The sequence below is a fragment of the Erpetoichthys calabaricus genome, chromosome 9 (genome assembly GCF_900747795.2).
Source record: "Erpetoichthys calabaricus chromosome 9, fErpCal1.3, whole genome shotgun sequence".
NCBI lineage: Eukaryota > Metazoa > Chordata > Cladistia > Polypteriformes > Polypteridae > Erpetoichthys > Erpetoichthys calabaricus.
This window is the reverse complement of record NC_041402.2, coordinates 7062299-7087571: the sequence shown is the minus strand read 5'-3', so window position 1 is coordinate 7087571 and position 25273 is coordinate 7062299. Positions and strand designations below refer to the sequence as shown.

The following is a 25273-nucleotide window of genomic DNA, read 5'->3' as shown; positions in this document are numbered from 1 at the left end:
CCCCCCAAAACTATAAAGTGGATCCGTCACATCTCACCCCAGTAAGATTTCAGGTGTGCGTGCAAATCATTTATCTGATGGAGCAGATGTTTCAGGTTTATTTTTGTAAATGCTACAGATTTATCTTTTAATCTTATTGTTTATTATATTAATTGAATGGCTTTGAAGGAGGCTGATTACAGAGCAGCAGGCTATGAAATATGAACTGCAATCAGCAGACTAAAGGGCACAGACGCCCGCCTGGAGGGGTGCAGATGATTTGCACCAAGTTTCAGGCAAAAGTAGGTGTGGGCAGAATCGCTAAAAATTTATATTATAATAAAATGAAATTATTGTGGTGGTTTGGGTTGATTCATTATATGGCCACCCCTCCAAATTGTTGACAGTTCAGGCATTTCATTGTTGACCAGTGCGTCAGATCAGCAGATAGCTGTGCAGCCCCCATTGGTAGTAGAAGGGGTCATACTGAAGAACAACAACGCCTAGTTCTACAATGGGTGTAGCTCAAAACGCTTTACAAGATGGCAAAGACAAAAAATAGCAATAAAAGAAAACCAAATTAGAAATAGATGAAATGAATAATTAAAACATTACACTCTAAAAATCTCTCTCTATATAAAATCCAACGTCCGTCCGCTTTTCACAAGAGAACTTCTTCACGGATTTAGATTGGGTTTTTTCTATAATTTGCTTGAACATTCTGGTTGATTGTGCGACTTCTCTCATCGTGCTAAGTATCACAGTTCACTTGCGGTACCGATTTATTTGCATGAATCTGAGAGACCTGCAGTGGGCCGAGGGGAGGTGGGCAGAGCCCTCCTCACCCACGTGCCAACCTCGGGGCATGTATCTTACAGTGCATCCGGAAAGTATTCACAGTGCTTCATCACTTTTTCCACATTTTGTTATGTTACAGCCTTATTCCAAAATGGATTAATTTTTTTCCTCAGAATTCTACACACAACACCCCATAATGACAACGTGAAAAAAGTTTACTTGAGGTTTTTGCAAATTTATTAAAAATAAAAAAACTGAGAAATCCCATGTCCATAAGTATTCACAGCCTTGGCTCAATACTTTGTCGATGCCCCTTTGGCAGCAATTCCAGCCTCAAGTCTTTTTGAATATGATGCCACAAGCTTGGCACAACTATCCTTGGCCAGTTTCGCCCATTCCTCTTTGTAGCACCTCTCAAGCTCCATCAGGCTGGATGGGAAGCGTTGATGCACAGCCATTTTAAGATCTCTCCAGAGGTGTTCAATCAGATTCAAGTCTGGGCTCTGGCTGGGCCACTCAAGGACATTCACAGAGTTGTCCTGAAGCCACTCCTTTGATATCTTGGCTGTGTGCTTAGGGTCGTTGTCCTGCTGAAAGATGAACTGTCGCCCCAGTCTGAGGTCAAGAGCGTTCTGGAGCAGGTTTTCATCCAGGATGTCTCTGTATATTGCTGCAGTCATCTTTCCCTTTATCCTGACTAGTCTCCCAGTTCCCCACAGCATGATGCTGCCACCACCATGCTTCACTGTAGGGATGGTATTGGCCTGGTGATGAGCGGTGCCTGGTTTCCTCCAAATGTGACGCCTGGCATTCACACCAAAGAGTTCAATCTTTGTCTCATCAGACCAGAGAATTTTCTTTCTCATGGTATGAGAGTCCTTCAGGTGCCTTTTGGCAAACTCCAGGCGGGCTGCCATGTGCCTTTTACTAAGGAGTGGCTTCCGTCTGGCCACTCTACCATACAGGCCTGATTGGTGGATTGCTGCAGAGATGGTTGTCCTTCTGGAAGGTTCTCCTCTCTCCACAGAGGACCTCTGGAGCTCTGACAGAGTGACCATCGGGTTCTTGGTCACCTCCCTGACTAAGGCCCTTCTCCCCCGATTGCTCAGTTTAGATGGCCGGCCAGCTCTAGGAAGAGTCCTGGTGGTTTCGAACTTCTTCCACTTACGGATGATGGAGGCCACTGTGCTCATTGGGACCTTCAAAGCAGCAGAAATTTTTCTGTAACCTTCCCCAGATTTGTGTCTCGAGACAATCCTGTCTCGGAGGTCTACAGACAATTCCTTTGACTTCATGCTTGGTTTGTGCTCTGACATGAACTGCCAACTGTGGGACCTTCTATAGACAGGTGTGTGCCTTTCCAAATCATGTCCAGTCAACTGAATTTACCACAGGTGGACTCCAATGAAGCTGCAGAAACATCTCAAGGATGATCAGGGAAACAGGATGCACCTGAGCTCAATTTGGAACTTCATGGCAAAGGTTGTGAATACTTATGTACATGTGCTTTCTCAATTTTTTTTATTTTTAATAAATTTGCAAAAATCTCAAGTAAACTTTTTTCTTGTTGTCATTATGGGGTGTTGTGTGTAGAATTCTGAGGAAAAAAATGAATTTAATCCATTTTGGAATAAGGCTGTAACATAACAAAAAGTGATGCGCTGTCAATACTTTCCGGATGCACTGTATATATATATATATATATATATATATATATATATATATATAGAGAGAGAGAGAGAGAGAGAGAGATTGCCTATCTCTCCTTGCATATATAAATACTATATATATATATTTGTTATCACTTTTAACTATATCTTCACTTAATTTTACACTTTGACTTGCATTGCCTGTTTAATTGTCAATTGGGGTGGACGACTGCTTATAAGGGGTATGACTTGGTGTTGTCTTTAGACTCCTCAGTTTAAGCCAGGCCACAGGTCTTGGTTGTATAGTTGCCGGTCTGGGTAAGGGGTCGGCCATTACATGTTACCCAGTGACTTAAAAGAGGTGAGTTAGGATTCTTCCAGTTCAGTAAGATAAGTCTACATATGTGATAGACGGCTGGGGGCCTTGTTCCACCGGGAGACCTGAAGCAGCAGGGGACCTGGAGCAGGGCAAATTCCTACCCCAAGATACAAGAGGGCAGCCCTCTGGGACTGCATGGGAACCACAGAGCTGGGAAGCTCAACCTTGTGGAACCCATGGCTGCCACCAGCGAGTGCCCAGATGGTTCAGAAGCCATGGTATGAAGCCCTTCCACCACACCAGGAAGAAGGTTCACCCAGAGTGCTTCCAGATGCCCATATAGCATTTCCACCACACCAGGAAGTGCGGCAGGAAGGTCATCAGGGAGCACGTGGAGTACATCCAGGTGCATTATAAAAGGGGCCGTCTCACTCCATTGAGGGAGCCGGAGTCGGAAGGCAGATGACGGAGCTTGAGAGGAATGGAGGTGGCAGAAGAAACAAAGAAAGGTAAGTAAAAGGACTGAGTTATTGTTGTGACTGTTTGGGCACTGTGTTGTGTGCAAGAAAGAACTGTAAAATAAATGAATTGTGCACTGGAACCTCCTGTGTCCTTGGTGTCTGTCTGGAACCGGGTTGGACTTCAACACGTACTAATAGCGAAGTAAAGGCAATTACAGTTTGTTTGTCCTTCTCCACTTTCAGCCCCTCTGTGAGCCCACCAAACACAGCTGTTAATGGGTGAGGAGGGATTGTGACCCCAAGGCTGTCTGAAAGGCACTTAAACATTCTGATCCAGAATGATGTTAATTTGGTGCAGGCCCAAAACATGTGACCCAGTGAGGCTGGAGCTCGATTGCAGCGTTCACAGGTTGGATATTGCCCTAGAAACATTTTGGACAATTTTAAACAAGACAGATGTGCTCGATAGATGATTTTAACTTAAATAATTGCATGCTCTGTGCATATGGAGCTCGAGTGAATTCTCTGCATGGCTGCCTTCCACTCCTTTTCTGAGATGCTGAGTGAGAGATCCTTTTCCCAATGTGCTCTGCCTGCCAGTTCTGTTTTGGACTGATGTCTGTAAAGACCTGTGAAACTAGGTATCTGCCTGTCTGTGTCGGGTTGAGGCGGCTGTATGCCTCATGGTGGTCCACAGACCATATTAAACCTGAGGGACACATTCTTACCAGGACAAGCAGATGTTTAGGGTAAGTGAGCTATTTGAATGGAAGTACAGTACAGGGCTGAACAGGCCACCGAGGACATCGAACAAAAGATGGGACTATCTATGAAGTGTGTCAATCTTACCTCACAGGAGATTTCCAGGTGCTTCCTGACAAACTGCAGGGCTTTGCGGTGGTTCCCCAGAGACACATAGGCGTTCCCCAAACTCCAGCAGGCACGTCCTTCCCCCACCCTGTAAGACAAAGACACAGCAGAATGTCATCATGGTCACCTGTTCAAGGCAGGCAGACTCGCATGACACCATCTGGAATATCTGATGTTGTCCACTGTCAACACCATGTGTGGTATGGAACAAAGTGGGAAATACTGGATGAGAGAGGCCTGCCTAATGGAGTCTCTGGACCCCTGAAAGCTGGAAAATGAATATTGTAAGAGGTCGCTGAAAATAGTCTTTAAAAAACACTTGTGGTTTTACGAATCAGTCAGTGCTGGGAGAGAGCGCATCTCAATCTGGGCGGGCCAAAGCACTTGAGTGGCAGCAGGCTAGGAAGGCTAGATATCTGAGTGGCCAATAAGCAGGGTTGGGGTTAGAGGCTTGAGCGGCAGCAGGCCGGATGGGGTTAGACCAGGGGTCTCCAACACGCCGCTCGCGAGATAACGGTAGCTCACAACCCCCTCCCAAGTAGCTTGCCAAAGGGTTAATGAATCCTACATAAATTTGAAAACTTGATTAGTTAAATTAGGGGTGAGCGATCCCCTGAAGATGTACTACATGACCTTTCTTGGATATATCCTTCTTTCTACAGTAATTCGTGTGGTGGAAGACTGGACGGTGTTAACAGTTAATAATAATAATTTCATTTTATTTACAGTCATATGAAAAAGTTTGGGAACCCCTCTCAGCCTGCATAATAATTGACTCCCCTTTCAACAAAAAAACATAACAGTGGTACGTCTTTCATTTCCTAGGAACATCTGAGTACTGCGGTGTTTTCCGAACAAAAAGATTTTTAGTGAAGCAGTATTTAGTTGTATGAAATTAAGTCAAATGTGAAAAACTGGCTGTGCAAAAATGTGGGTCCCCTTGTCATTGTGCTGATTTGAATGCCTGTCACTGCTCAATGCTGATTACTTGGTGTGATGAGCTCGTTACGCCTTGAACTTCATAGACATCCATCCATCCATCCATTATCGAACCTGCTATATCCTAACTACAGGGTCACGGGGGTCTGCCGGAGCCAATCCCAGCCAACACAGGGCGCAAGACAGGAAACAAACCCCGGGCAGGGTGCCAGCCCACCGCAGGGCACACGCACACACACACACACACACACACCAAGCACAGACTAGGGACAATCTAGAATTGCCAATCCACCTAACCTGCATGTCTTTGGACTGTTGGAGGAAACCGGAGTACCCGGAGGAAACCCACGCAGACACGGGGAGAAAATGCAAACTCCATGCAGGGAGGACCCAGGAGGTGAACCCAGGTCCCCAGGTCTCCCAACTGCGAGGCAGCAGCATTACTCACTGCGCCACTGTGCCGCCCACTTCATAGACAGGTGTGTCCAATCATGAGATATATAGGTATTTAAGGTGGTCAATTACAAGTTGTGCTTCCTTCCCTTTGACTCTCCACTGAAGAGTGACAGCATGGGATCCTCAAAGCAACTCTCCAAAGATCTGAAAACAAAGATTGTTGAGTCTCCTGGTTTAGGGGAAGGCTACAAAAAGTCATCTCAGAGGTTTAAACTGTCAGTTTCAACTGAAAGGAATGGAATCAGGAAATAGAAGGCCACAGGCACAGTTGCTGTTAAACCCAGCAGGTCTGGCAGGCCAAGAAAAATACAGGAGCGGCATATGAACAGGATTGTGAGAATGGTGACAGACAACCCACAGATCACCTCCAAAGACCTGCAAGAACATCTTGCTGCAGATGGTACATCTGTACATCGTTCTACAATTCAGAGCAATTTGCATAAAGAACATCTGTACGGCAGGGTGATGAGAAAGAAGCCCTTTCTGCACTCACGCCACAAACAGAGTCGCTTGTTGTATGCCAATGCTCATTTAGACAAGCCAGATTCATTTTGGAACAAAATGCTTTGGACTGATGACACAAAAATGGAGTTATTTGGTCATCATAAAAAGCGCTTTGCATAGCAGAAGAAGAAAACCGCATTCCAAGACAAACACCTGCTACCTCCTTTCAAATTTGGTGGAGGTTCCATCATGCTGTGGGGCTGTGTGGCCAGTTCAGGGACTGGGGCCCTTGTTAAAGTCGAGGGTCAGATGAATTCAACCCAATATCACCAAATTCTTCAGGATAATGTTCAAGCATCAGTCACAAAGTTGAAGTTACGCAGGGGTTGGATATTCCAACAAGACAATGACCCAAAACACAGTTTGAAATCTACAAAGGCATTCATGCAGAGGGAGAAGTACAATGTTCTGGAATGGCCGTCACAGTCACCCTGACTTGAATATCATCGAAAATTTATGGGATGATTTGAAGTAGGCTGTCCATCAAATTGAACTGAACTGGGGAGATTTTGTATGAAGAATGGTCAACAATACCTCCATCCAGAATCCAGACACTCATCAAAGGCTATAGGAGGACAGCGTCTAGAGGCTGTTAGATTTGCAAAAGGATGCTCAACTAAGTATTGATGGCATATCTCTGTAGGGGTGCCCACATTTATGCACCTGTCTAACTTTATTATGATGCATATTGCATAATTTCTATTAATCCAATAAACTTAATGTCACTGCTGAAATACTACTGTGTCCATAAGGCATGTCACATATTACAAGGAAGTTGCTACTTGGAAAGCTCAGCCAATGAGAAACAAAAATCCAAAAAATTAAGACGGGGTCCCAAACGTTTTCATATGACTGTACATCAAAGTGAAGCAGGTGGGTAAGAAGAAACATTTAATAGAATCATGGATCATTCATGTTACTCATTTGACTGGCACAACAATACAGGTAGGGTAGGCAAAAATTGTGGGATACTAATTGAATGCATGTTGACAGCAACACTGTCTAAGAGTTGTAATACTCAACATTGCTTCTTCAACAGTTTAGAAAGAGGAAAATGCTGCACTCATGAATGCAGTTTGGGATCTCACTGCTAAAATCCTACTGTTTCCATAAAGCATGTCAGATATTAAAAGGAAGTTGCTACTTTGAAAGCTCAGCCAATGAGAAACAAAAATCCAGAGGATTAAGAGGGGTTTCCAAACTTTTTCATATGACTGTATATAGTGCCTTTCCCATGCTCAAGGTGCTTCACAGAGTCTTAGAAAAAAACAGTAGGGTACAGTATATGTAACATTGGATACAAATCTTTTCCTGAATAAAACAATGAAACAGATAACAAAACATTAAATAGAATAAAGGACAATAAACCACAGTGTAAATATTAAATTCAATACTAAAAGAAAAACCTAATTTGTGATGTAACAGACACAAATTATCCTGAGCACCTGGGCAGAGAGGTAAACTGAAAGAAAGGGCAGAATGTTAAGTTAAGTTAAACGCCTTCCTAAATAGATGAGTTTTAAGTTGTTTTTTAAAAGAATGAATGGAGTCAGCTGATCTAATTAATTTCGAGATGTCATTCCAAAGTCTGGGTGCTATGGAGCTGAAGGCCCTGCTGTCACCCACAGAGTGCAGGTTAGTGTGAGGCACAACAAGATTACCAGAATCAGAGGACCTTAGCAGGCGAACAGGAGCAGAGTGATGGAGAAGGTCACTGATGTAGTTTGGCGCGAGGCCATTTAAAGCTTTGTAGGTTATTAACAAAATTTTCAATTTAATCCTGTAAGACACAGGGAGCCAGTGAAGGCGAAGCAGGATGGGTGTGATGTGGTCGCTGCTGCTGGTTCGTGTCAGGACTCTTGTAGCAGAGTTTTGAATCAACTGCAGTTGTGATATAAGATTAGAAGGGGCACCTGCCAGCAGCGAGTTACAATAATCGATGCGAGATGTGATAAAAGCCTGGTTAAGTTTCTCAGCATTAGAAAAGGAGAGGAAGGAGCGAAAACAGGATATGTTATGGAGGTGAAATTAAGAAAGTTTCTTAATGTGGTTTATGTGGGCGGAATAAGAAAGGGAGGAATCAAAAATGGCACCAAGATTCCTTGCATCAGAAGAAGGTCTGAGGAGATCACCGCCAAGAGTGACTGAAAAGGAGCTCATTTTCTTAAGTAACGCTTTAGTGCCAATTTGCAGGCGTTCAGTTTTGTTGCAATTTAATTTTAAAGCGTTCTGCTCCATCCAGGTTTTAATTTCACTGAGGCAAGTTGTGAGCTGAGAAAACTCTGATGAAGGTCCACTTTTGACATTGAAATATTTTTGAGTGTCATCTGCATAAAAATGATAACCCAGTCCATAGCTACAAATAATATGGCCAAGGGGAAGCATATAAATACAGAAGAGAAGAGGGCCGAGGACACAGCCCTGAGGAACTCCTTGTGTGACTGGCGCTGAGCTGGATCTGCTGTTGCCAAGATATTCTTCGTGATATTTGTAAGCTGATGTTTTCATCTTCCACACCATCACCACCAACTGTTTCAGCAGAGTCTATTGATACGCATTTAACCAATTTGCCGTGTAACCGATTGACAGTTTTCGCGTTAATTCGTTTGACTTCATCGTTTCTCGGTGCTAGGATTGCCCATGTGCTCGTTTCTTCTGTTGATAACCCTTTGTGATGAAATTCTTCAACAAGAAGAATTGGGAACTTAAAGTGAGGAAAACGTAAAGATTTATAAGAGCTGAGAGTGCAGGAACTGTGTTTGACAATGAGAGGTGAGCGGATACCGTGGGCTGTTAACCGTAAAATGGTTGAGAGGAGGGCGGTACTTGAAAAAATCCATCCATCCATTATCCAACCTGCTACATCCCAACCATAGGGTCACGGGGGTCTGCTGGAGCCAATCCTAGCCAACACAGGGCGCAAGGCAGGAAACAAACCCCGGGCAGGGCACCAGCCCACCGCAGGGCACATACACACCCAAACACCAAGCACACACTAGGGACAATTTAGAATCGCCAATCCACATAACCTGCATGTCTTTGGACTGTGGGAGGAAACCGGAGCACCCGGAGGAAACCCACACAGACACGGGGAGAACATGCAAACTTCACGCAGGGAGGACCTGGGAATTGAACCCGGGTCTCCCAACTGCGAGGCAGCAGCGCCACCCACTGCGCCACCATGCCACCCCTACTCGAAAAAATCTCATGGCCAAAGTCTCATCTCATGGGACTTGAAAAAATCTCTTAGAAATAGCCTCATCTCGTCCCAGGATTTCCTTATATAATAGAGAGATGTTTCTATGGTGTACTGAAGTAGAATTACAAGCATTTCAAGAGTTTCAAAGGTTTTATTGGCAATGACATGAAGTTTAGGTGCAGAGTCCATATTTGCAGTGTTGACCCTTCTTTCTTTTTCAAGACCTCGGCAATTCGGCCCGGCAGGCTGCCAATCAACTTCTGAGCCCAATCCTGACTGATGGCAGCCCATTCTTGTACAATCAATGCTTGGAGTTTGTCAGAATTGGTGGGTTTCTATTTGTCCACCCGCCACCTCTTGAGGATTGACCACAAGTTCTCAATGAGATTAAAGGTCTTGGGAGTTTCCGGACTATTGACCCAAAATTTTGATGTTTTGTTCCCCGAGCCACTTAGTTCTCACTTTTTTTGCCTTATAGCCCGGTGGTCCATCATGTTGGATTGTTCATTGTTGGTCACCAACCTGTTCTTGGATGTTTGGGAGAAGTTGCTCTCAGAGGATGTTTTAGTCCCATTCTTTATTCAGGGCTGTGTTTTTAGGCCAAATTGTAGCCCCCAACAATCAGAAAAGGGATTTATTAGAGAAAATGACTTCACCCCAGCAGTCCTCAGCAGTCCAGTCCCAGAATATCAGTCCATCCCTGATGTTTTTCTTGGCTTCTTTGCTGCCCTTCTTGACACCCACCAGGTCATCCTCCCAAAGTGTTCACCTCACTCATACCTGTCTGCTGCTATTCCAGAGCAAGCTCTTCCCTGGTGGAGCCCACGGCTGAATCAACTTTAGGATGACGGTCCTGGTGCTTGCTGGACTTTATTGGGTGCCCTGAAGCCTTCTTCACAACATTTGAACCTCACTCCTTGAAGTTCTTGATGATCCGATAAATGGTTGATTTAGGTGCAATCTTACTATCCTTGCCTGTGAAGCCCTTTTTGTGCAAAGCAATGATGGTCCTTTGGTGGCAGGGCTGAAATGCGGTGGGAATGTTTTCTTTTGGTATGAAGTTCATTTCCACGGCAAAGAGGGACTTTTCAATAAATTGCAGTTCATCTGATCGCTCTTCAGAACATTCTGGAGTCGATGCAAATTGCCATCATAAAAACCGAGGCAGCAAACTTTGTGAAAATTAACACTTGTGTCATTCTCAAAACTTTTGGCCATGACTGTATACCGTGGTATGGTAAATGTTTCATGTGCTACTTACCTGTCTGCCAGCTCCTGGGCAATGCACAGGTGCTTGAGGTGATAGTCCACCGCCTTCTCGTACTGCTGCAGCAGCGTGTAAGTGTTCCCCAAGCTGTAGCAGGCCTGCGCTTCCATCACCTGGTCTTTGAGCTGCCGAGACAACTGCAGAGTCTTCCTGAGGGAGGGCAGGGGGGAGAGCAATTAGCAGAGACAATGGGGCAGGGTGCGACAGGGACTGACAGGGTGAAGAAAGGGTAAGGAGGAGAGAGTGGAAGGGGGTGAGATCTTTCGCCACACTGACGGTTTTACAATGCATAACAAACTAAACACACAGTATTAAAATTATTACTTTTACTTGAACAAACACACGCCAATAAAAAGTGCATTACATTGGAATATAGGCAGGTGGTGACTTACAACATTAATATGACGAATACATAAAACTCAAAAAAGTTTCTTTTCAGTAAATTTCAGTCCATTTTTATCATATGATATCTGTTTTTTTGCTTAAAAATGAAGCAAACTAGTTTTGATATGGATTAATACATAAAGTCCCCTTTATAATTATTGGCATCCCTATAATATACTACAGGGAGATCCACTCGAAAGAGGCCCCGAATATTCTGTTGTAACTCCTGTTTAATGAAGCAATCTGAACCAAAAAAATACGCACTACACCTTGACGTATGTGTAATCGATTGCATTACATGCGATGCTGGAAGTGGTTTCCATTTTCTGCCAGACACATTTCAACGAAGAGGTCTATCCCATGGTGGCGGAGAGATTGGAATGGAAGAAACTGGTTCTGTGGAGAGGTGAGCTTTATACAAGCCAATCTGTGGGAGTCAGAAGTCTGGCTGGGTTGTAGAGGATCGAATCCTTATTTCACTCAATGATATGTCAATCAATTTATAACTTTTATGTAATGCGTTTTTTCTGGATTTTTGGTTGAAATTCTAATCTCTCTCCATTAAAATGAAACTACCATAACAATTAGAGACTGTTCATTTCTTTTTAAGTGAGCAAACACACAAATTCAGTATGGGGACCAAATAATTATTTCTCTCACTATTATCTATTTATGTATTTATTAATTGAAAATATCTACCATTCAGAGTGCCTTTCATATCTATCTATCTATCTATCTATCTATCTATCTATCTATCTATCTATCTATCTATCTATCTATCTATCTATCTATCTATCTATAATTCATAAGGTGCCTTTCCTATCTATCTATCTATCTATCTATCTATCTATCTATCTATCTATCGTGCCTTTCATATCTATCAATCTATCTGTTACAGTTAGGTCCATAAATATTTGGACAGAAACAACTTTTTTCTAATTTTGGTTCTGTACATTACCACAATGAATTTGAAATGAAACAACTCGGATGCAGTTGAAGTGCAGACTTTCAGCTTTAATTCAGTGGGGTGAACAAAACGACTGCATAAAAATATGAGGCAACTAAAGCATTTTTTGAACACAATCCCCTCATTTCAGGGGCTCAAAAGTAATTGGACAATTGACTCAAAGGTTATTTCATGGGCAGGTGTGGTCAAGTCCGTCGTTATGTCATTATCAATTAAGCAGATAAAAGGCCTGGAGTTGATTTGAGGTGTGGTGCTTGCATGTGGAAGATTTTGCTGTGAACAGATAACATGCGGTCAAAGGAGCTCTCCATGCAGGTGAAAGAAGCCATCCTTAAGCTGCAAAAACAGAAAAAACCCATCTGAGAAATTGCTACAATATTACGAGTGGCAAAATCTACAGTTTGGTACATCCTGAGAAAGAAAGCAAGCACTGGTGAACTCAGCAACGCAAAAAGACCTGGACGTCCACGGAAAACGACAGTGGTGGATGATCGCAGAATCATTTCCATGGTGAAGAGAAACCCCTTCACAACTGCCAACCAAGTGAACAACACTCTCCAGGGGGTAGGCGTATCGATATCCAAGTCTACCATAAAGAGAAGACTGCATGAAAGTAAATACAGAGGGTGCACTGCAAGGTGCAAGCCACTCATAAGCCTCAAGAATAGAAAGGCTAGATTGGACTTTGCTAAAGAACATCTAAAAAAGCCAACACAGTTCTGGAAAAACATTCTTTGGACAGATGAAACCAAGATCAACCTCTACCAGAATGATGGCAAGAAAAAAGTATGGAGAAGGCGTGGAACAGCTCATTATCCAAAGCATAGCACATCATCTGTAAAACACGGTGGAGGGAGGCAGTGTGATGGCTTGGGCGTGCATGGCTGCCAGTGGCACTGGGACACTCGTGTTTATTGATGATGTGGCACAGGACAGAAGCAGCCAAATGAATTCTGAGGTGTTCAGAGACATACTGTCTGCTCAAATCCAGCTAAATACAGCAGTCAAATTGATTCATGATACAGATGGACAATGACCCAAAACATACAGCCAAAGCAACCCAGGAGTTTATTAAAGCAAAGAAGTGGAAAATTCTTGAATGGCCAAGTCAGTCACCTGATCTTAACCCAACTGAGCAGGCATTTCACTTGTTGAAGACTAAACTTCAGACAGAAAGGCCCACAAACAAACAGCAACTGAAAGCCGCTGCAGTAAAGGCCTGGCAGAGCATTAAAAAGGAGGAAACCCAACATCTGGTGATGTCCACGAGTTCAAGACTTCAGGCTGTCATTGCCAGCAAAGGGTTTTCAACCAAGTATTAGAAATGAACATTTGATTTCCAGTTATTTCATTTGTCCAATTACTTTTGAGCCCCTGAAATGAAGGGATTGTGTTCAAAAAATGCTTTAGTTGCCTCACATTTTTATGCAATCATTTTGTTCACCCCACTGAATTAAAGCTGAAAGTCTGCACTTCAACTGCATCCAAATTGTTTCATTAAAATTCATTGTGGTAATGTACAGAACCAAAATTAGAAATAAAGTTCTCTGTCCAAATATTTATGGACCTAACTGTATCTATTATTTATATATAGTGCTTTGTATCTATCTATCTATCGACAGTCATATGAAAAAGTTTGTGAACCCCTCTCAGCCTGCATAATAATTGACTCTCCTTTCATCAATAAAGATAACAGTGGTACGTCTTTCATTTCCTAGGAACATCCGAGTACTGCGGTGTTTTCCAGAACAAAGATTTTTAGTGACGCAGTATTTAGTCGTATGAAATTAAATCAAATGTGAAAAACTGGCTGTGCACAAATGTGGGTCCCCTTGTCATTGTGCTGATTTGAATGCCTGTCACTGCTCAATGCTGATTGGTTGATGAGCTCATTACGCCTTGAACTTCACAGACCGGTGTGTCCAATCATGAGATATATAGGTATTTAAGGTGGTCAATTACAAGTTGTGCTTCCTTCCCTTTGACTCTCCTCTGAAGATTGACAGCATGGGATCCTCAAAGCAACTCTCCAAAGATCTGAAAACAAAGATTGTTGAGTCTCCTGGTTTAGGGGAAGGCTACAAAAAGCCATCTCAGAGGTTTAAACTGTCAGTTTCAACTGTAAGGAATGGAATCAGGAAATGGAAGGCCACAGGCACAGTTGTTGTTAAACCCAGCAGGTCTGGCAGGCCAAGACAAATACAGGAGCGGCATATGAGCAGGATTGTGAGAATGGTGACAGACAACCCACAGATCACCTCCAAAGACCTGCAACAACATCTCGCTGCAGATGGTGTATCTGGACATCGTTCTACAATTCAGCACAATTTGCACAAAGAACATCTGTACGGCAGGATGATGAGAAAGAAGCCCTTTCTGCACTCACACCACAAACAGAGTCGCTTGTTGTATGCCAATGCTCATTCAGACAAGCCAGATTCATTTTGGAACAAAGTGCTTTGGACTGATGAGACAAAAATTGAGTTATTTGGTCATAACAAAAAGCACTTTGCATGGCGGAAGAAGAACACCGCATTCCAAGAAAAACACCTGCTACCTACTGTCACATTTGATGGAGGTGCCATCATGCTGTGGGGCTGTGTGGCTAGTTCAGGGACTGGGGCCCTTGTTAAAGTCGAAGGTCAGATGAATTCAACCCAATATCAACAGATTCTTCAGGATAATGTTCAAGCATCAGTCACAAAGTTGAAGTTACGCAGGGGTTGGATATTCCAACAAGACAATGACCCAAAACACAGTTGGAAATCTACAAAGGCATTCATGCAGAGGGAGAAGTACAATGTTCTGGAATGGCCGTCACAGTCCCCTGACTTGAATATCATCAAAAATCTATGGGATGATTTGAAGCAGGCTGTCCATCAAATTGAACTGAACTGGAGAGATTTTGTATGAAGAATGGTCAGAAATACCTCCATCCAGAATCCAGACACTCATCAAAGGCTATAGGAGGACAGCGTCTAGAGGCTGTTAGATTTGAAAAGGAGGCTCAACTAAGTATTGATGTCATATCTCTGTTGAGGGGCCCACATTTATGTACCTGTCTAATTTTGTTATGATGCATATTGCATATTTGCTGTTAATCCAATAAACTTAATGTCACTGCTGAAATACTACTGTGTCCATAAGACATGTCAGATATTAAAAGGAAGTTGCTACTTTGAAAGCTCAGCCAATGAGAAACAAAAATCCAAAGAATTAAGAGGGGTTCCCAAACTTTGTCATATGACATTCATATAGTGCCTTTCACATCTATCTATCTATCTATCATATAGTGTCTTTAATATCTACCATTCATATAATGCCTTTCATATCTATTTCGCGGTCTTTTTAAGACCCCAGGTTAAGGATTTGAATCAGGGTCCAAAGGAATGTACTGTAATAATTCTTTGCATTTATATAGTGCTTTTATCACTACGCAAAGCGCTCAGCAATTGCAGGTTAAGGGCCTTACTCAAGGGCCCAACAGAGCAGAGTCCCTATTGGCATTTACGGGATTCGAACCGGCAACCTTCTGAGTGCCAGTGCAGATCCTTAGCCACAGAGCCACCACTCCGCCCAGTGGTGTCACACTCGCACATTTCAATTCAGTTCATTTCTTTTATTATGTTCTTCCCCATCGACAGACTAAGCCATATGTCTCCGGAGTGAAATTCTAATCACAATTTAAAATAAAATATTCCAGAGGCACACTGCCAAGCTCTTAACTGTCTAACATATGGACACCATCCTGAGTTCTGCCGAGGTCGAGACTCACCTGTAATAGTCAGTAGCCACGCTGAACTCCCCCAGGAAGATGTGAGCATTGCCTAGATTACTGTAGGCTCTTCGCTCAGCAGCTCGGTCCCCAAACTCCTTTGCAATGGACAGGCGCTGTAAAAGAAAGTACATTAAAGTTCAGTCCTGATATATTCCATGGTATTCAATGCCGAGACTCTTTGGCCATTTCTGTAAGTGTGTGAAAGTGAAATGAAGGTTGTGAGACGCTGCAGCTCTTTCACTGTAGATGTGCCCCGTAATGATTTCAAATTCACCAAGAGACCTTTTGTGTCTGCTCAGGGTGATTGCTGTTCCCCCCTTTTGGATGCTCAGCTTCTCAAACTCAGGGTCTTCAATTTACAGAAAAGGCCCTTCAGCCAATGGAGATAAAGGCTGGGTAGGTGTATGACTGATTACCCACAATGCACAGCTGCAGAAAAGAACACAGGTAAACAAGAGGCACTTTTCCCACCACAGGAACTTTTTACAGAAACCAGAGTTTTTAAAAACTCTGGACCTTTTGCAGCATTCCCACCACAGGCACTCAGACCAATTGTAATTCCAGGTTCGTTTCTTTTGTAGCTCCTACTCCAGGGTTCCTACTTTTCCTGGAACTGTCATGGGTGGGACTCGGACAATGAATTGTGCTGATTGGTTGACCACAAACAGTAGTGCCATCTTACAAACCTGTGTGGACTTTGGAAAGATATCACTGAAGACAGAGCGTCGCACAACACATCACTTTACACAGTTGCCTCCCTGGTGTGCCGTGCCATGAACCGCATTGAAGCGATAACCTGCACCTCGCCTCCACACAATAATGCTGGGGTCAAACTATATAACTCCAAATCACGCCGTATTTTGCGTCACTTCCCTCTTCATAGAAGCCTCTATGGCGAGCTGCGTCCTGCATGATGGGTTCCCCCGTGTGAACTCCTGATCCCACGGCACTTTGCATCACCCTTCATAGCCGTCTCCCTGGTGCGCCGCGCCATTCATAACTCCGAAGCAATAAGTGAGAAGGGAAGGGATTCCACCTGGACCTCCCAAAATGCTCCTTACATTGCGCCGCATCACTCTTCTTTGCACCTCACCTATTTTGCATATTACAGATCAGTGTGGTGGCATGTGAACGCGGATGGGGATCACAAGTAGCCTCAGGCATACATCGTACAGGAACTCACCGGTTCCTAAAAAAAACAAAATTCCTCACCTATTGAAGTGTGAACACAGCTGTATAACGTGATACTCTTTGGTTTCCAACCTAAAAAACCCTGAAAACCTCCCAACTGTGAAATGGCCTGTAAAAACTGTATGCATATCGAAACCTGCCCGTATTGCTCTGTACTATCTGTAATCAATATGGACGGCAACTCAAACGTCATCATAAATTGTGTCCAATCCTGGCTTGACCTTGGATTTCTTTCTTCTTCTTCTTTCAGCTGCTCCTGTTAGGGGTTGCCACAGCAGATCATCTTCTTCCATGTCTTTCTGTCCTCTGCATCTTGTTCTGTTACACCCACCTCAGTATGTGTGTCTCGGGAACTGCAGGTCAGCAAAACAGGAGTGCCGCAGGGGACTGTACTTTCTCCGGTCCTGTTCAGCCTATATACATCGGACTTCCAATACAACTCGGAGTACAAAGATTCGCTGACGACACTGCTATCGTGGGCTGCATCAGGAGTGGGCAGGAGGAGGAGTATAGGGACCTCATCAAGGACTTTGTTAAGGTCCTCCTAAAATCCACCACCAGCTCCTTGGTTTTGCTGGTGTTCAGGTGTAGGTGGTTTGAGTCGCACCATTTAACACTAGAATTACCAGAGCCTACGAAAAAACTCGTATATCCGGCCCACCTTAAATCGCTTCTTAAATCCGTTCACACCTCTCCGCCAGCATCCTTTGTCCTCTAAATGTGCTGATAAAAGACAAGCTGCCAGCAGCCGGCTATTCCATCCCCCCACCGACTTAGAACGTGAGTGAACTTTTCCCAGCTCACGCCTTGATTGTTTACCTGGGAGTGAAGTGCAGTTTTACAGTGGAAATGATAGATCGTTATGTGGAAGACACGCATGAAATGCGTGTTCCGTTTCTAAAGTAATCTGTGTAAACACATTGTTAAAACAGAAACTTTTTCAAATTTTAGTAATAAATGTTACAAAATGTAGTAGGCATAAACTATAGAATATATAAAGCCCGAGTTCCAAAGATCAAATAAACACTTTCACAAAAGCTTCAAGAATGATTCAACAGCTTCTGTGGCGTAGCGAGCTAAGATTTGCCTCTTAGCGCAGAGCAGCTTTTCCTTGCCTCACAGACCTGAGTTCGATTCCCTGCTGGGGATGAAGTGTTGCTTTTTTTATCTTTTCTTTTAAACCTCAAACGGACATAAAATTTATACATTGGTATGCACTGTCAGTTACTGAGATCGTTATATTTTCATGTGGGATGCTCCTTTTAAAGTATTTTTTTAACAATTGAGACTGCAATTAACAGGAACAACTGTCCTTATAACTTGTTTTTAAGATCCACAACACACAGACAGACAGAGCACTGCGTAATAGAGAGACAGACAGGCAGAGAAGTCACTAGATATAGAAATAAACAGGGAAGCCACGTGTACTGAAAGAAAAAAAGAACAACTTGTGCGTTGTCCCTGACTCTCTAAGTAAGATCAGGGGAGGGGTGATGTTAGAGCGCCTGCGCCTATTCAGTGCAGCAGGGACAACGCACAAGTTGTTCTTTTTTTCTTTCAGTACACGTGGCTTCCCTGTTTATTTCTATATCTAGTGACTTCTCTGCCTGTCTGTCTCTCTATTACGCAGTGCTCTGTCTGTCTGTGTGTTGTGGATCTTAAAAATAAGTTATAAGGACAGTTGTTCCTGTTAATTGCAGTCTCAATTGTTAAAAAAATATTTTAAAAGGAGCATCCCACATGAAAATATAACGATCTCAGTAACTGACAGTGCATACCAATGTATAAATTTTATGTCCGTTTGAGGTTTAAAAGAAAAGAAAAAAAAAAGCAACACTTCATCCCCAGCGGGGAATCGAACTCAGGTCTGTGAGGCAAGGAAAAGCTGCTCTGCGCTAAGAGGCAAATCTTAGTGCGCTACGCCACAGAAGCTGCTGAATCATTCTTGAAGCTTTTGTGAAAGTGTTTATTTGATCTTTGGAACTCGGGCTTTATATATTCTATAGTTTATGCCTACTACATTTTGTAACATTTATTACTAAAATATGAAAAAGTTTCTGTTTTAACAATGTGTTTACACAGATTACTTTAGAAACAGAACACGCATTTCATGCATGTCTTCCACATAACGATCTATCATTTCCACTGTAAAACTGCACTTCACTCCCAGGTAAACAATCAAGGCGTGAGCTGGGAAAAGTTCGCTCACGTTCTAAGTCGGTGGGGGGATGGAATAGCTGGCTGCTGGCAGCTTGTCTTTTATCAGCACATTTAGAGGACAAAGGATGCTGGCGGAGAGGTGTGAACGGATTTAAGAAGCGATTTAAGGTGGGCCGGATATACGAGTTTTTTCGTAGGCTCTGGTAATTCTAGTGTTAAATGGTGCAACTCAAACCACCTACACCTGAACACCAGCAAAACCAAGGAGCTGGTGGTGGATTTTAGGAGGACCAGGCCCCTCACAGACCTCGTGATCATCAGAGGTGACTGTGTGCAGAGGGTGCAGACCTATAAATACCTGGGACTGCAGCTGGATGATAAATTGGACTGGACTGCCAATACTGATGCTCTGTGCAAGAGAGGACAGAGCCAACTATACTTCCTTAGAAGGCTGGCGTCCTTCAACATCTGCAATAAGATGCTGCAGATGTTCTATCAGACGGTTGTGGTGAGCGCCCTCTTCTATGCGGTGGTGTGCTGGGGAGGTAGCATAAAGAAGAAGGACGCCTCACGCCTGGACAAACTGGTGAGGAAGGCAGGCTCTATTGTAGGCATGGAGCTGGACAGTTTGACATCCGTGGCAGAGCAACGGGCGCTGAGTAGGCTCCTATCAATCATGGAGAGTCCACTGCATCCACTGAACAGGATCATCTCCAGACAGAGGAGCAGCTTCAGCGACAGACTGCTGTCACCGTCCTGCTCCACTGACAGACTGAGGAGATCGTTCCTCCCTCACACTATGTGACTCTTCAATTCCATCCTTTGGGGGGTAAACGTTAACATTATACAAAGTTATTGTCTGTTTTTTACCTACATTTTTTATTTCTGTTTAATTTTGTATATATATTTTTTTTGTATGCGTATGCTGCTGCTGGAGTATGTGAATTTCCCCTTGGGATTAATAAAGTATCTATCTATCTATCTATCTATCTATCTATCTATCTATCTATCTATCTATCTATCTATCTATCTATCACCTGCATGTCCTCTCTCACCACATCCATAAATCTCCTCTTAGGCCTTCCTCTTCTCCTCTTCCCTGGCAGCTCTATCCTTCGTACATTTCTCTCAGCATACTCCTCATCTCTCCTCTGCACATGTCCAAACCAACGCAATCTCGCCTCTTTGACTTTGTCTCCCAACTGTCCAACTTGAGCTGACCCTCTAATGTCCTCATTTCTAATCCTGTCCATCCTCATCATAATGCAAATCTTCACATCTTTAACTCTGCTACCTCCAGCTCTGTCTCCTGCTTTCTGGTCAGTGCCACCGTCTCCAACCCATATAACATATCTGGTCTCACTACCATCCTGTAGACCTTCCCTTTCACTCTTGCCGATACCAATCTGTCACAAATCACTCCTGACACTCTTCTCCACCCATTCCACCCTGCCTGTACTCTCCTCTTCACTTCTCTTCCACACTCCCCATTATTCTGTACTGTTGATCCCAAGTATTTAAACTCATCCACCTTCGCCAACTCTACTCCCTGCATCCTCACCATTCCACTGACCTCCCTCTCATTTACAGACATGTATTCTGTCTTGTTCCTACTGACCTTTATTTCTCTCCTCTCATATCTCCACCTCTCCAGGGTCTCCTCAACCTGCTCCCTACTATCTCTACAGATCACAATGTCATCAGCAAACATCACAGTCCACGGGGACTCCTGTCTAATCTCGTCTGTCAACCTGTCCATCACCATTGCAAATAAGAAAGGTCTCAGAGCCAATCCCTGATGTAATCCCACCTCCGTCACTCCTACCACAGACCTCACCACAGTCACACTTCCCTCGTACATATCCTGTACAATTCTTACATACTTCTCTGCCACTCCCAACTTCCTCATGCTATAAAAACATGGAATAAATAATAAAAAATAAGTACTGTGGTGGAGAGTACGACTTCAGGAACATGCAGGTCTCAACTTCATGTTTTTTGGGGCAGTCTAGGTAAATAGGATGGATGACCTCGTTGGGTTGAATAACCTGCTCTAATGTTCTAATAATTCTCCATTATGACGTTTTATGTTGTCAGTGATGTCCAAGACTGCCCAAACCTCGAGTCACCTTCAAGATGAGGCAGTTCTGCAGCCCATCTCTTGACTGTGCCATACGAGGTGAGACACAAAAATAACCGTACTGGGCTTCAAAACCTTTCCTTTACGGACCTCGCGGTTCAGAAAGAGTTTCATCCCAAGAGCTCTAAACGCAACCAATCAGTTCATCAAGTGCTCCTTGTAAAACTGTTTAGACTTATAAGTACAATCACCTCACTGTAAACTTACGACTTTGTGAACTTGAGCTTTCGAGTTTCTCCGACACTCTGTCATTCGATCAGCTTTCTTTTGTTGATTATCCCACTGTTTAAACCAACAAATAGTACGTTTTTCTTTGCCTCCACTTGGTATTCGCTGAAATTCTTATATTTTCCCCAGTGCTTTTTCCATTGTCTTTTTCACAGAAGGCTGAGCTTAAGGGCTATTTATATTGATTTGCATATTCAAAGAAGCATAATTCTGGGAGGAGTTGGGGCGGGACAGCAGGCGCGTGCACATGCGTTACTTTTCACGCTGATCGGGATTTATGTAGCGGAAGAACGTGGAAGTTTGCGTACGTATAGATTCCTGCATCTGGATTTTTCTGTGCATACGTACATTCCCGTTTTTGTGCTTACGCCATATTATAGTGTGAGTTCTACGCACGGCGTTATACATGAGGCCACAGGAGTGGGACTATATAGAAGGTGACAAGGTTTAGAATGCGGTAATTCATCAATAAATACCATTTCTTTTTAAACAATCCGGTTATTTTTGTGTCTCACCTCGTATTGAAGGTGACTAATGACTAGCCAAAAGCAAACCTCTAAAGACGTGATGTTCTCTTAATTATGTGATTACTGTATGTAATTATGTGATTTGCAGTTTTTGGCATCTGCATTCTAAAACCAGAAACACAATAAACCACAAATATTAGAAGCTTGTTGTCTCGTATTTTAGTGTACAAGATTTAAACTTCATTTGCATTAACAGCACCATACAACAGCTCTAAGTGCCCTAACGCAGGGGTCCCCATCTGACAGCCGGGCCGCGACAGAACTGCCGGCAACGAAGACTCACTCAGACCTTTCAGAACGCTTGGCGGGCACAGAGAGAGGAGAGAGACCGAGGTGAGAGACTATTACAACAAAATATTTTTATGGTCCCAACAGTTTCCCCATATGACACGAGTCTACAGAAATCTCGTTACTATGAAGTACATTCAGCAGTTACTTTCATTACAACGAAGTGACCTTGAAATGCTTGAATGAATCATCCACAGAGCAGTTAGTTCTGTGGTCGCAGCTCAGTTGTGCACAACGATCCTCAAACAGAAATATCGTAAATTATTTTTTCTTTCTTCGAACTTTCCTCGTACTGTTTATTTTACCGTTTTTGTTTTCTGTGGTTTTCAGTGATACCTTTTGCTTATTGCTTGTCAACATTTGAAAAACATCCATTAGAATTTAACTCATTGTCACCCTCCTATAGAAACGGCAGACATGAAAAAACGATAACAGTGTTAATGTTTGTAATGTGCAATTTGTTGGAATGACAAATGCAATGCATATGTCTTTGTTATATGCAAAAAAAAGAAGAAAAATCTCAGGTTACAAACGTATGCGGACTGCTGCATTTGAACACAGTTTTTCTGTGGTTCAGTTGTAGCATTGCCACATTAAAATGTATATTTTTTTTTCTCTCTCTATGTAAAATCCTGTTGTCATTTAAAAATACGGAAGATAAGATAGACGGGTTGGATAGAAGGGGACCTTTTGGGAGGTACAGGGCTGTCATTGTGATTTCTGGGAGTGCCATGGAAACGGAAGCACTCTTTAAATAGGGGCGCGAAAAGGCAGGAAGAGAAGGAAGAAAAGACAGCCCGAGTTTTTATGGTGAAGGAGGAAAGAACATGACCCATCTAAGTCCGGGAGAAAGATTGTTTTTGGGGAGCTCCACAAGTCCATCGCAGTCTGGGGTGGCCACCTCGAAGATTCCGGATACACTGAGGTTACCGTGAAAGGGATCGAAAGCAAAAGTGAGCCGTAAATCTTTTATTCTGGGATTGGCATGTCAAAGGAACTGAACTCTGGGGAAATAGGAAAACGGAAAAAAGACTAAATCGAAAGGACGGAGGGGATAATTGTTGGATATACAGTACTGTGCAAAAGTTTTAGGCAGGTGTGAAAAAATGCTGCAAACAAAGAATGCTTTCAGAAATATAAATAATGATTGTTTATTGTTATCAATTTACAAAATGCAAAGGGAGCGAACAAAAGAAAAATCTAGATCAAATCAATACTTGGTGTTACTACCTTTTGCCTTCAAACCAGCATCAATTCTTATAGATAGATAGATACTTTATTAATCCCAATGGGAAATTCACATTCTCCAGCAGCAGCATACTGATACAATAAATAATATTAAATTAAAGAATGATAATAATGCAGGTGAAAAACAGACAATAACTTTGTATAATGTTAAATGTTAACGTTTACCCCCCCGGGTGGAATTAAAGAGTCGCATAGTTTGGGGGACGAACGATCTCCTCAATCTGTCAGTGGAGCAGGACAGTGACAGCAGTCTGTCGCTGAAGCTGCTCTTCTGTCTGGAGATGATACTATTTAGTGGATGCAGTGGATTCTCCATAATTGATAGGAGCCTGCTGAGCGCCCTTCGCTCTGCCACAGATGTTAAACTGTCCAGCTCCATGCCAACAATAGAGCCTGCCTTCCTCACCAGTTTGTCCAGATGTGAGGTCCACTTGCACAAAGTCAGGGATTTTGTAGGATTCTAGTCAGGTGTCTGATCAACCAATTCTACCAAACAGGTGCCAATGATCATCAATGTCATACGTAGGTTGAAACACAGTCATTAACTGAAACAGAAACAGCTGTGTAGGAGGCTTCAAACTGGGTGAGGAACAGCCAAACTCTGCTACCAAGGTGAGGTTGTGGAAGACAGTAACACAGTACCCTGTGTAACACAGTACCCACAGTACCCAGTACCCTGTGGTGGCACCCAAGGACCCAACATGGTTGTCCATCCAAAATATGAATGTCATGTAACCCTACGGGTGGTCCATACTGGGGCCATGCCAAAGAAACACTGCCATCTATCATACTGGGAAAGGAACTGCTCTTGAAAGACAGTCTCATTGAGCCCATCCACTAATTTTCCTCTCCAAGTGGGCCAAGAATAGTGCCCATCCAGTACGGCCTCTCAGCCAGAGCCAGCAATTGTCCCCTCATCCCAGCCCCTCCATTAGGGCAATTACACAGCTTTTCAGTTTCCAACTCCAAACTTTTTGATCACTCCTTATATATAACAATTCTGCAATACAAAACATTAAGATATGCCTGAATTACCTCTCGGTGAAAGGCAATCGCCTCGGTGAAGTTCCCCAGCAGGTACTGGGTGTTTCCAAGGTTTCCCAGGGCTCTGCCTTGTGCTGCCCGATCTCCAAGCTCCTTCACCAGGGATAAGTTCATCCTGCAAGAGACAAGGGGCGCAGTTTTAGGGAGTGCTTTGAATACGGGTCAACAAAGAGCAACATTAGGATGAATCAAAGGCGTGGGTGGCACTTTAGCTGCACGTGGATGCAGAATTCTGTTCCAGGCTGGAGTGTCCTATGTGTGATATTTACAGTCACAGCCAAAAGTTGAGAAAGACCCAAGTGTTGGTTTTCACAAAGTCTGCTGCTTCAATGTTTTTAGATCTTTGTGTCAGATGTTTCTCTGGTATACTGAAGTAGAATTACAAGCATTTCATAAGTTTCAAAGGCTTTTATTGACAATTACATGGAGTTCATGCCAAGAGTCAATACTGGCAGTGTTGGCCCCTCTTTTTTTCCCCCAAGACCTCTACAATTCGGCCTGGCAGGCTGTCCATTAACTTCTGGGCCAAATTCTGACTGATGGCAGCCCATTCTTTCAGAATCAATGCTAAGAGTTTGTCAGAATTGGTAGGTTTTTGTTTGCCCTCCCGCCTCTTAAGGATTGACCAATTTTATACTATACTAGACAAAGATCCCGTTTCGACAACGTAAGATGAAATGGGCACAAGTGGAATAGAAATAAGTATAAGCACCACAAACCTGATATAGGTGTATTGAATGAATGCGTAATTAGGCCTCGAGCTGTAGTCGAAATTGCCTTTCAGGCCTCTAGAGCTTTAATCGAAGTCGCCTTTCTCTTTGAATTTTGCGTCCGTAAATTCGCCGCCTGCAGCGATGTTGGGTTTGGATGTCAGTCT

General features: G+C 43.3%; 1 protein-coding gene across 3 annotated transcripts in view; it reads right to left on the bottom strand.

Annotated features, from left to right (window-relative positions):
- gpsm1b (G protein signaling modulator 1b) overlaps nt 1-25273 on the bottom strand; it is a 248614-nt gene that overhangs the window by 117710 nt on the left and 105631 nt on the right. For all 3 annotated transcript variants that reach the window (XM_051931592.1, XM_051931590.1, XM_051931591.1), the window contains 4 exons: nt 24388-24511; nt 15568-15683; nt 10436-10591; nt 4056-4164 (listed from right to left, as the gene is read on the bottom strand). In XM_051931592.1, the coding sequence (XP_051787552.1) occupies nt 4056-4164; nt 10436-10591; nt 15568-15683; nt 24388-24511 (505 nt within the window). The remainder of the gene's footprint in view (nt 1-4055; nt 4165-10435; nt 10592-15567; nt 15684-24387; nt 24512-25273) is intronic.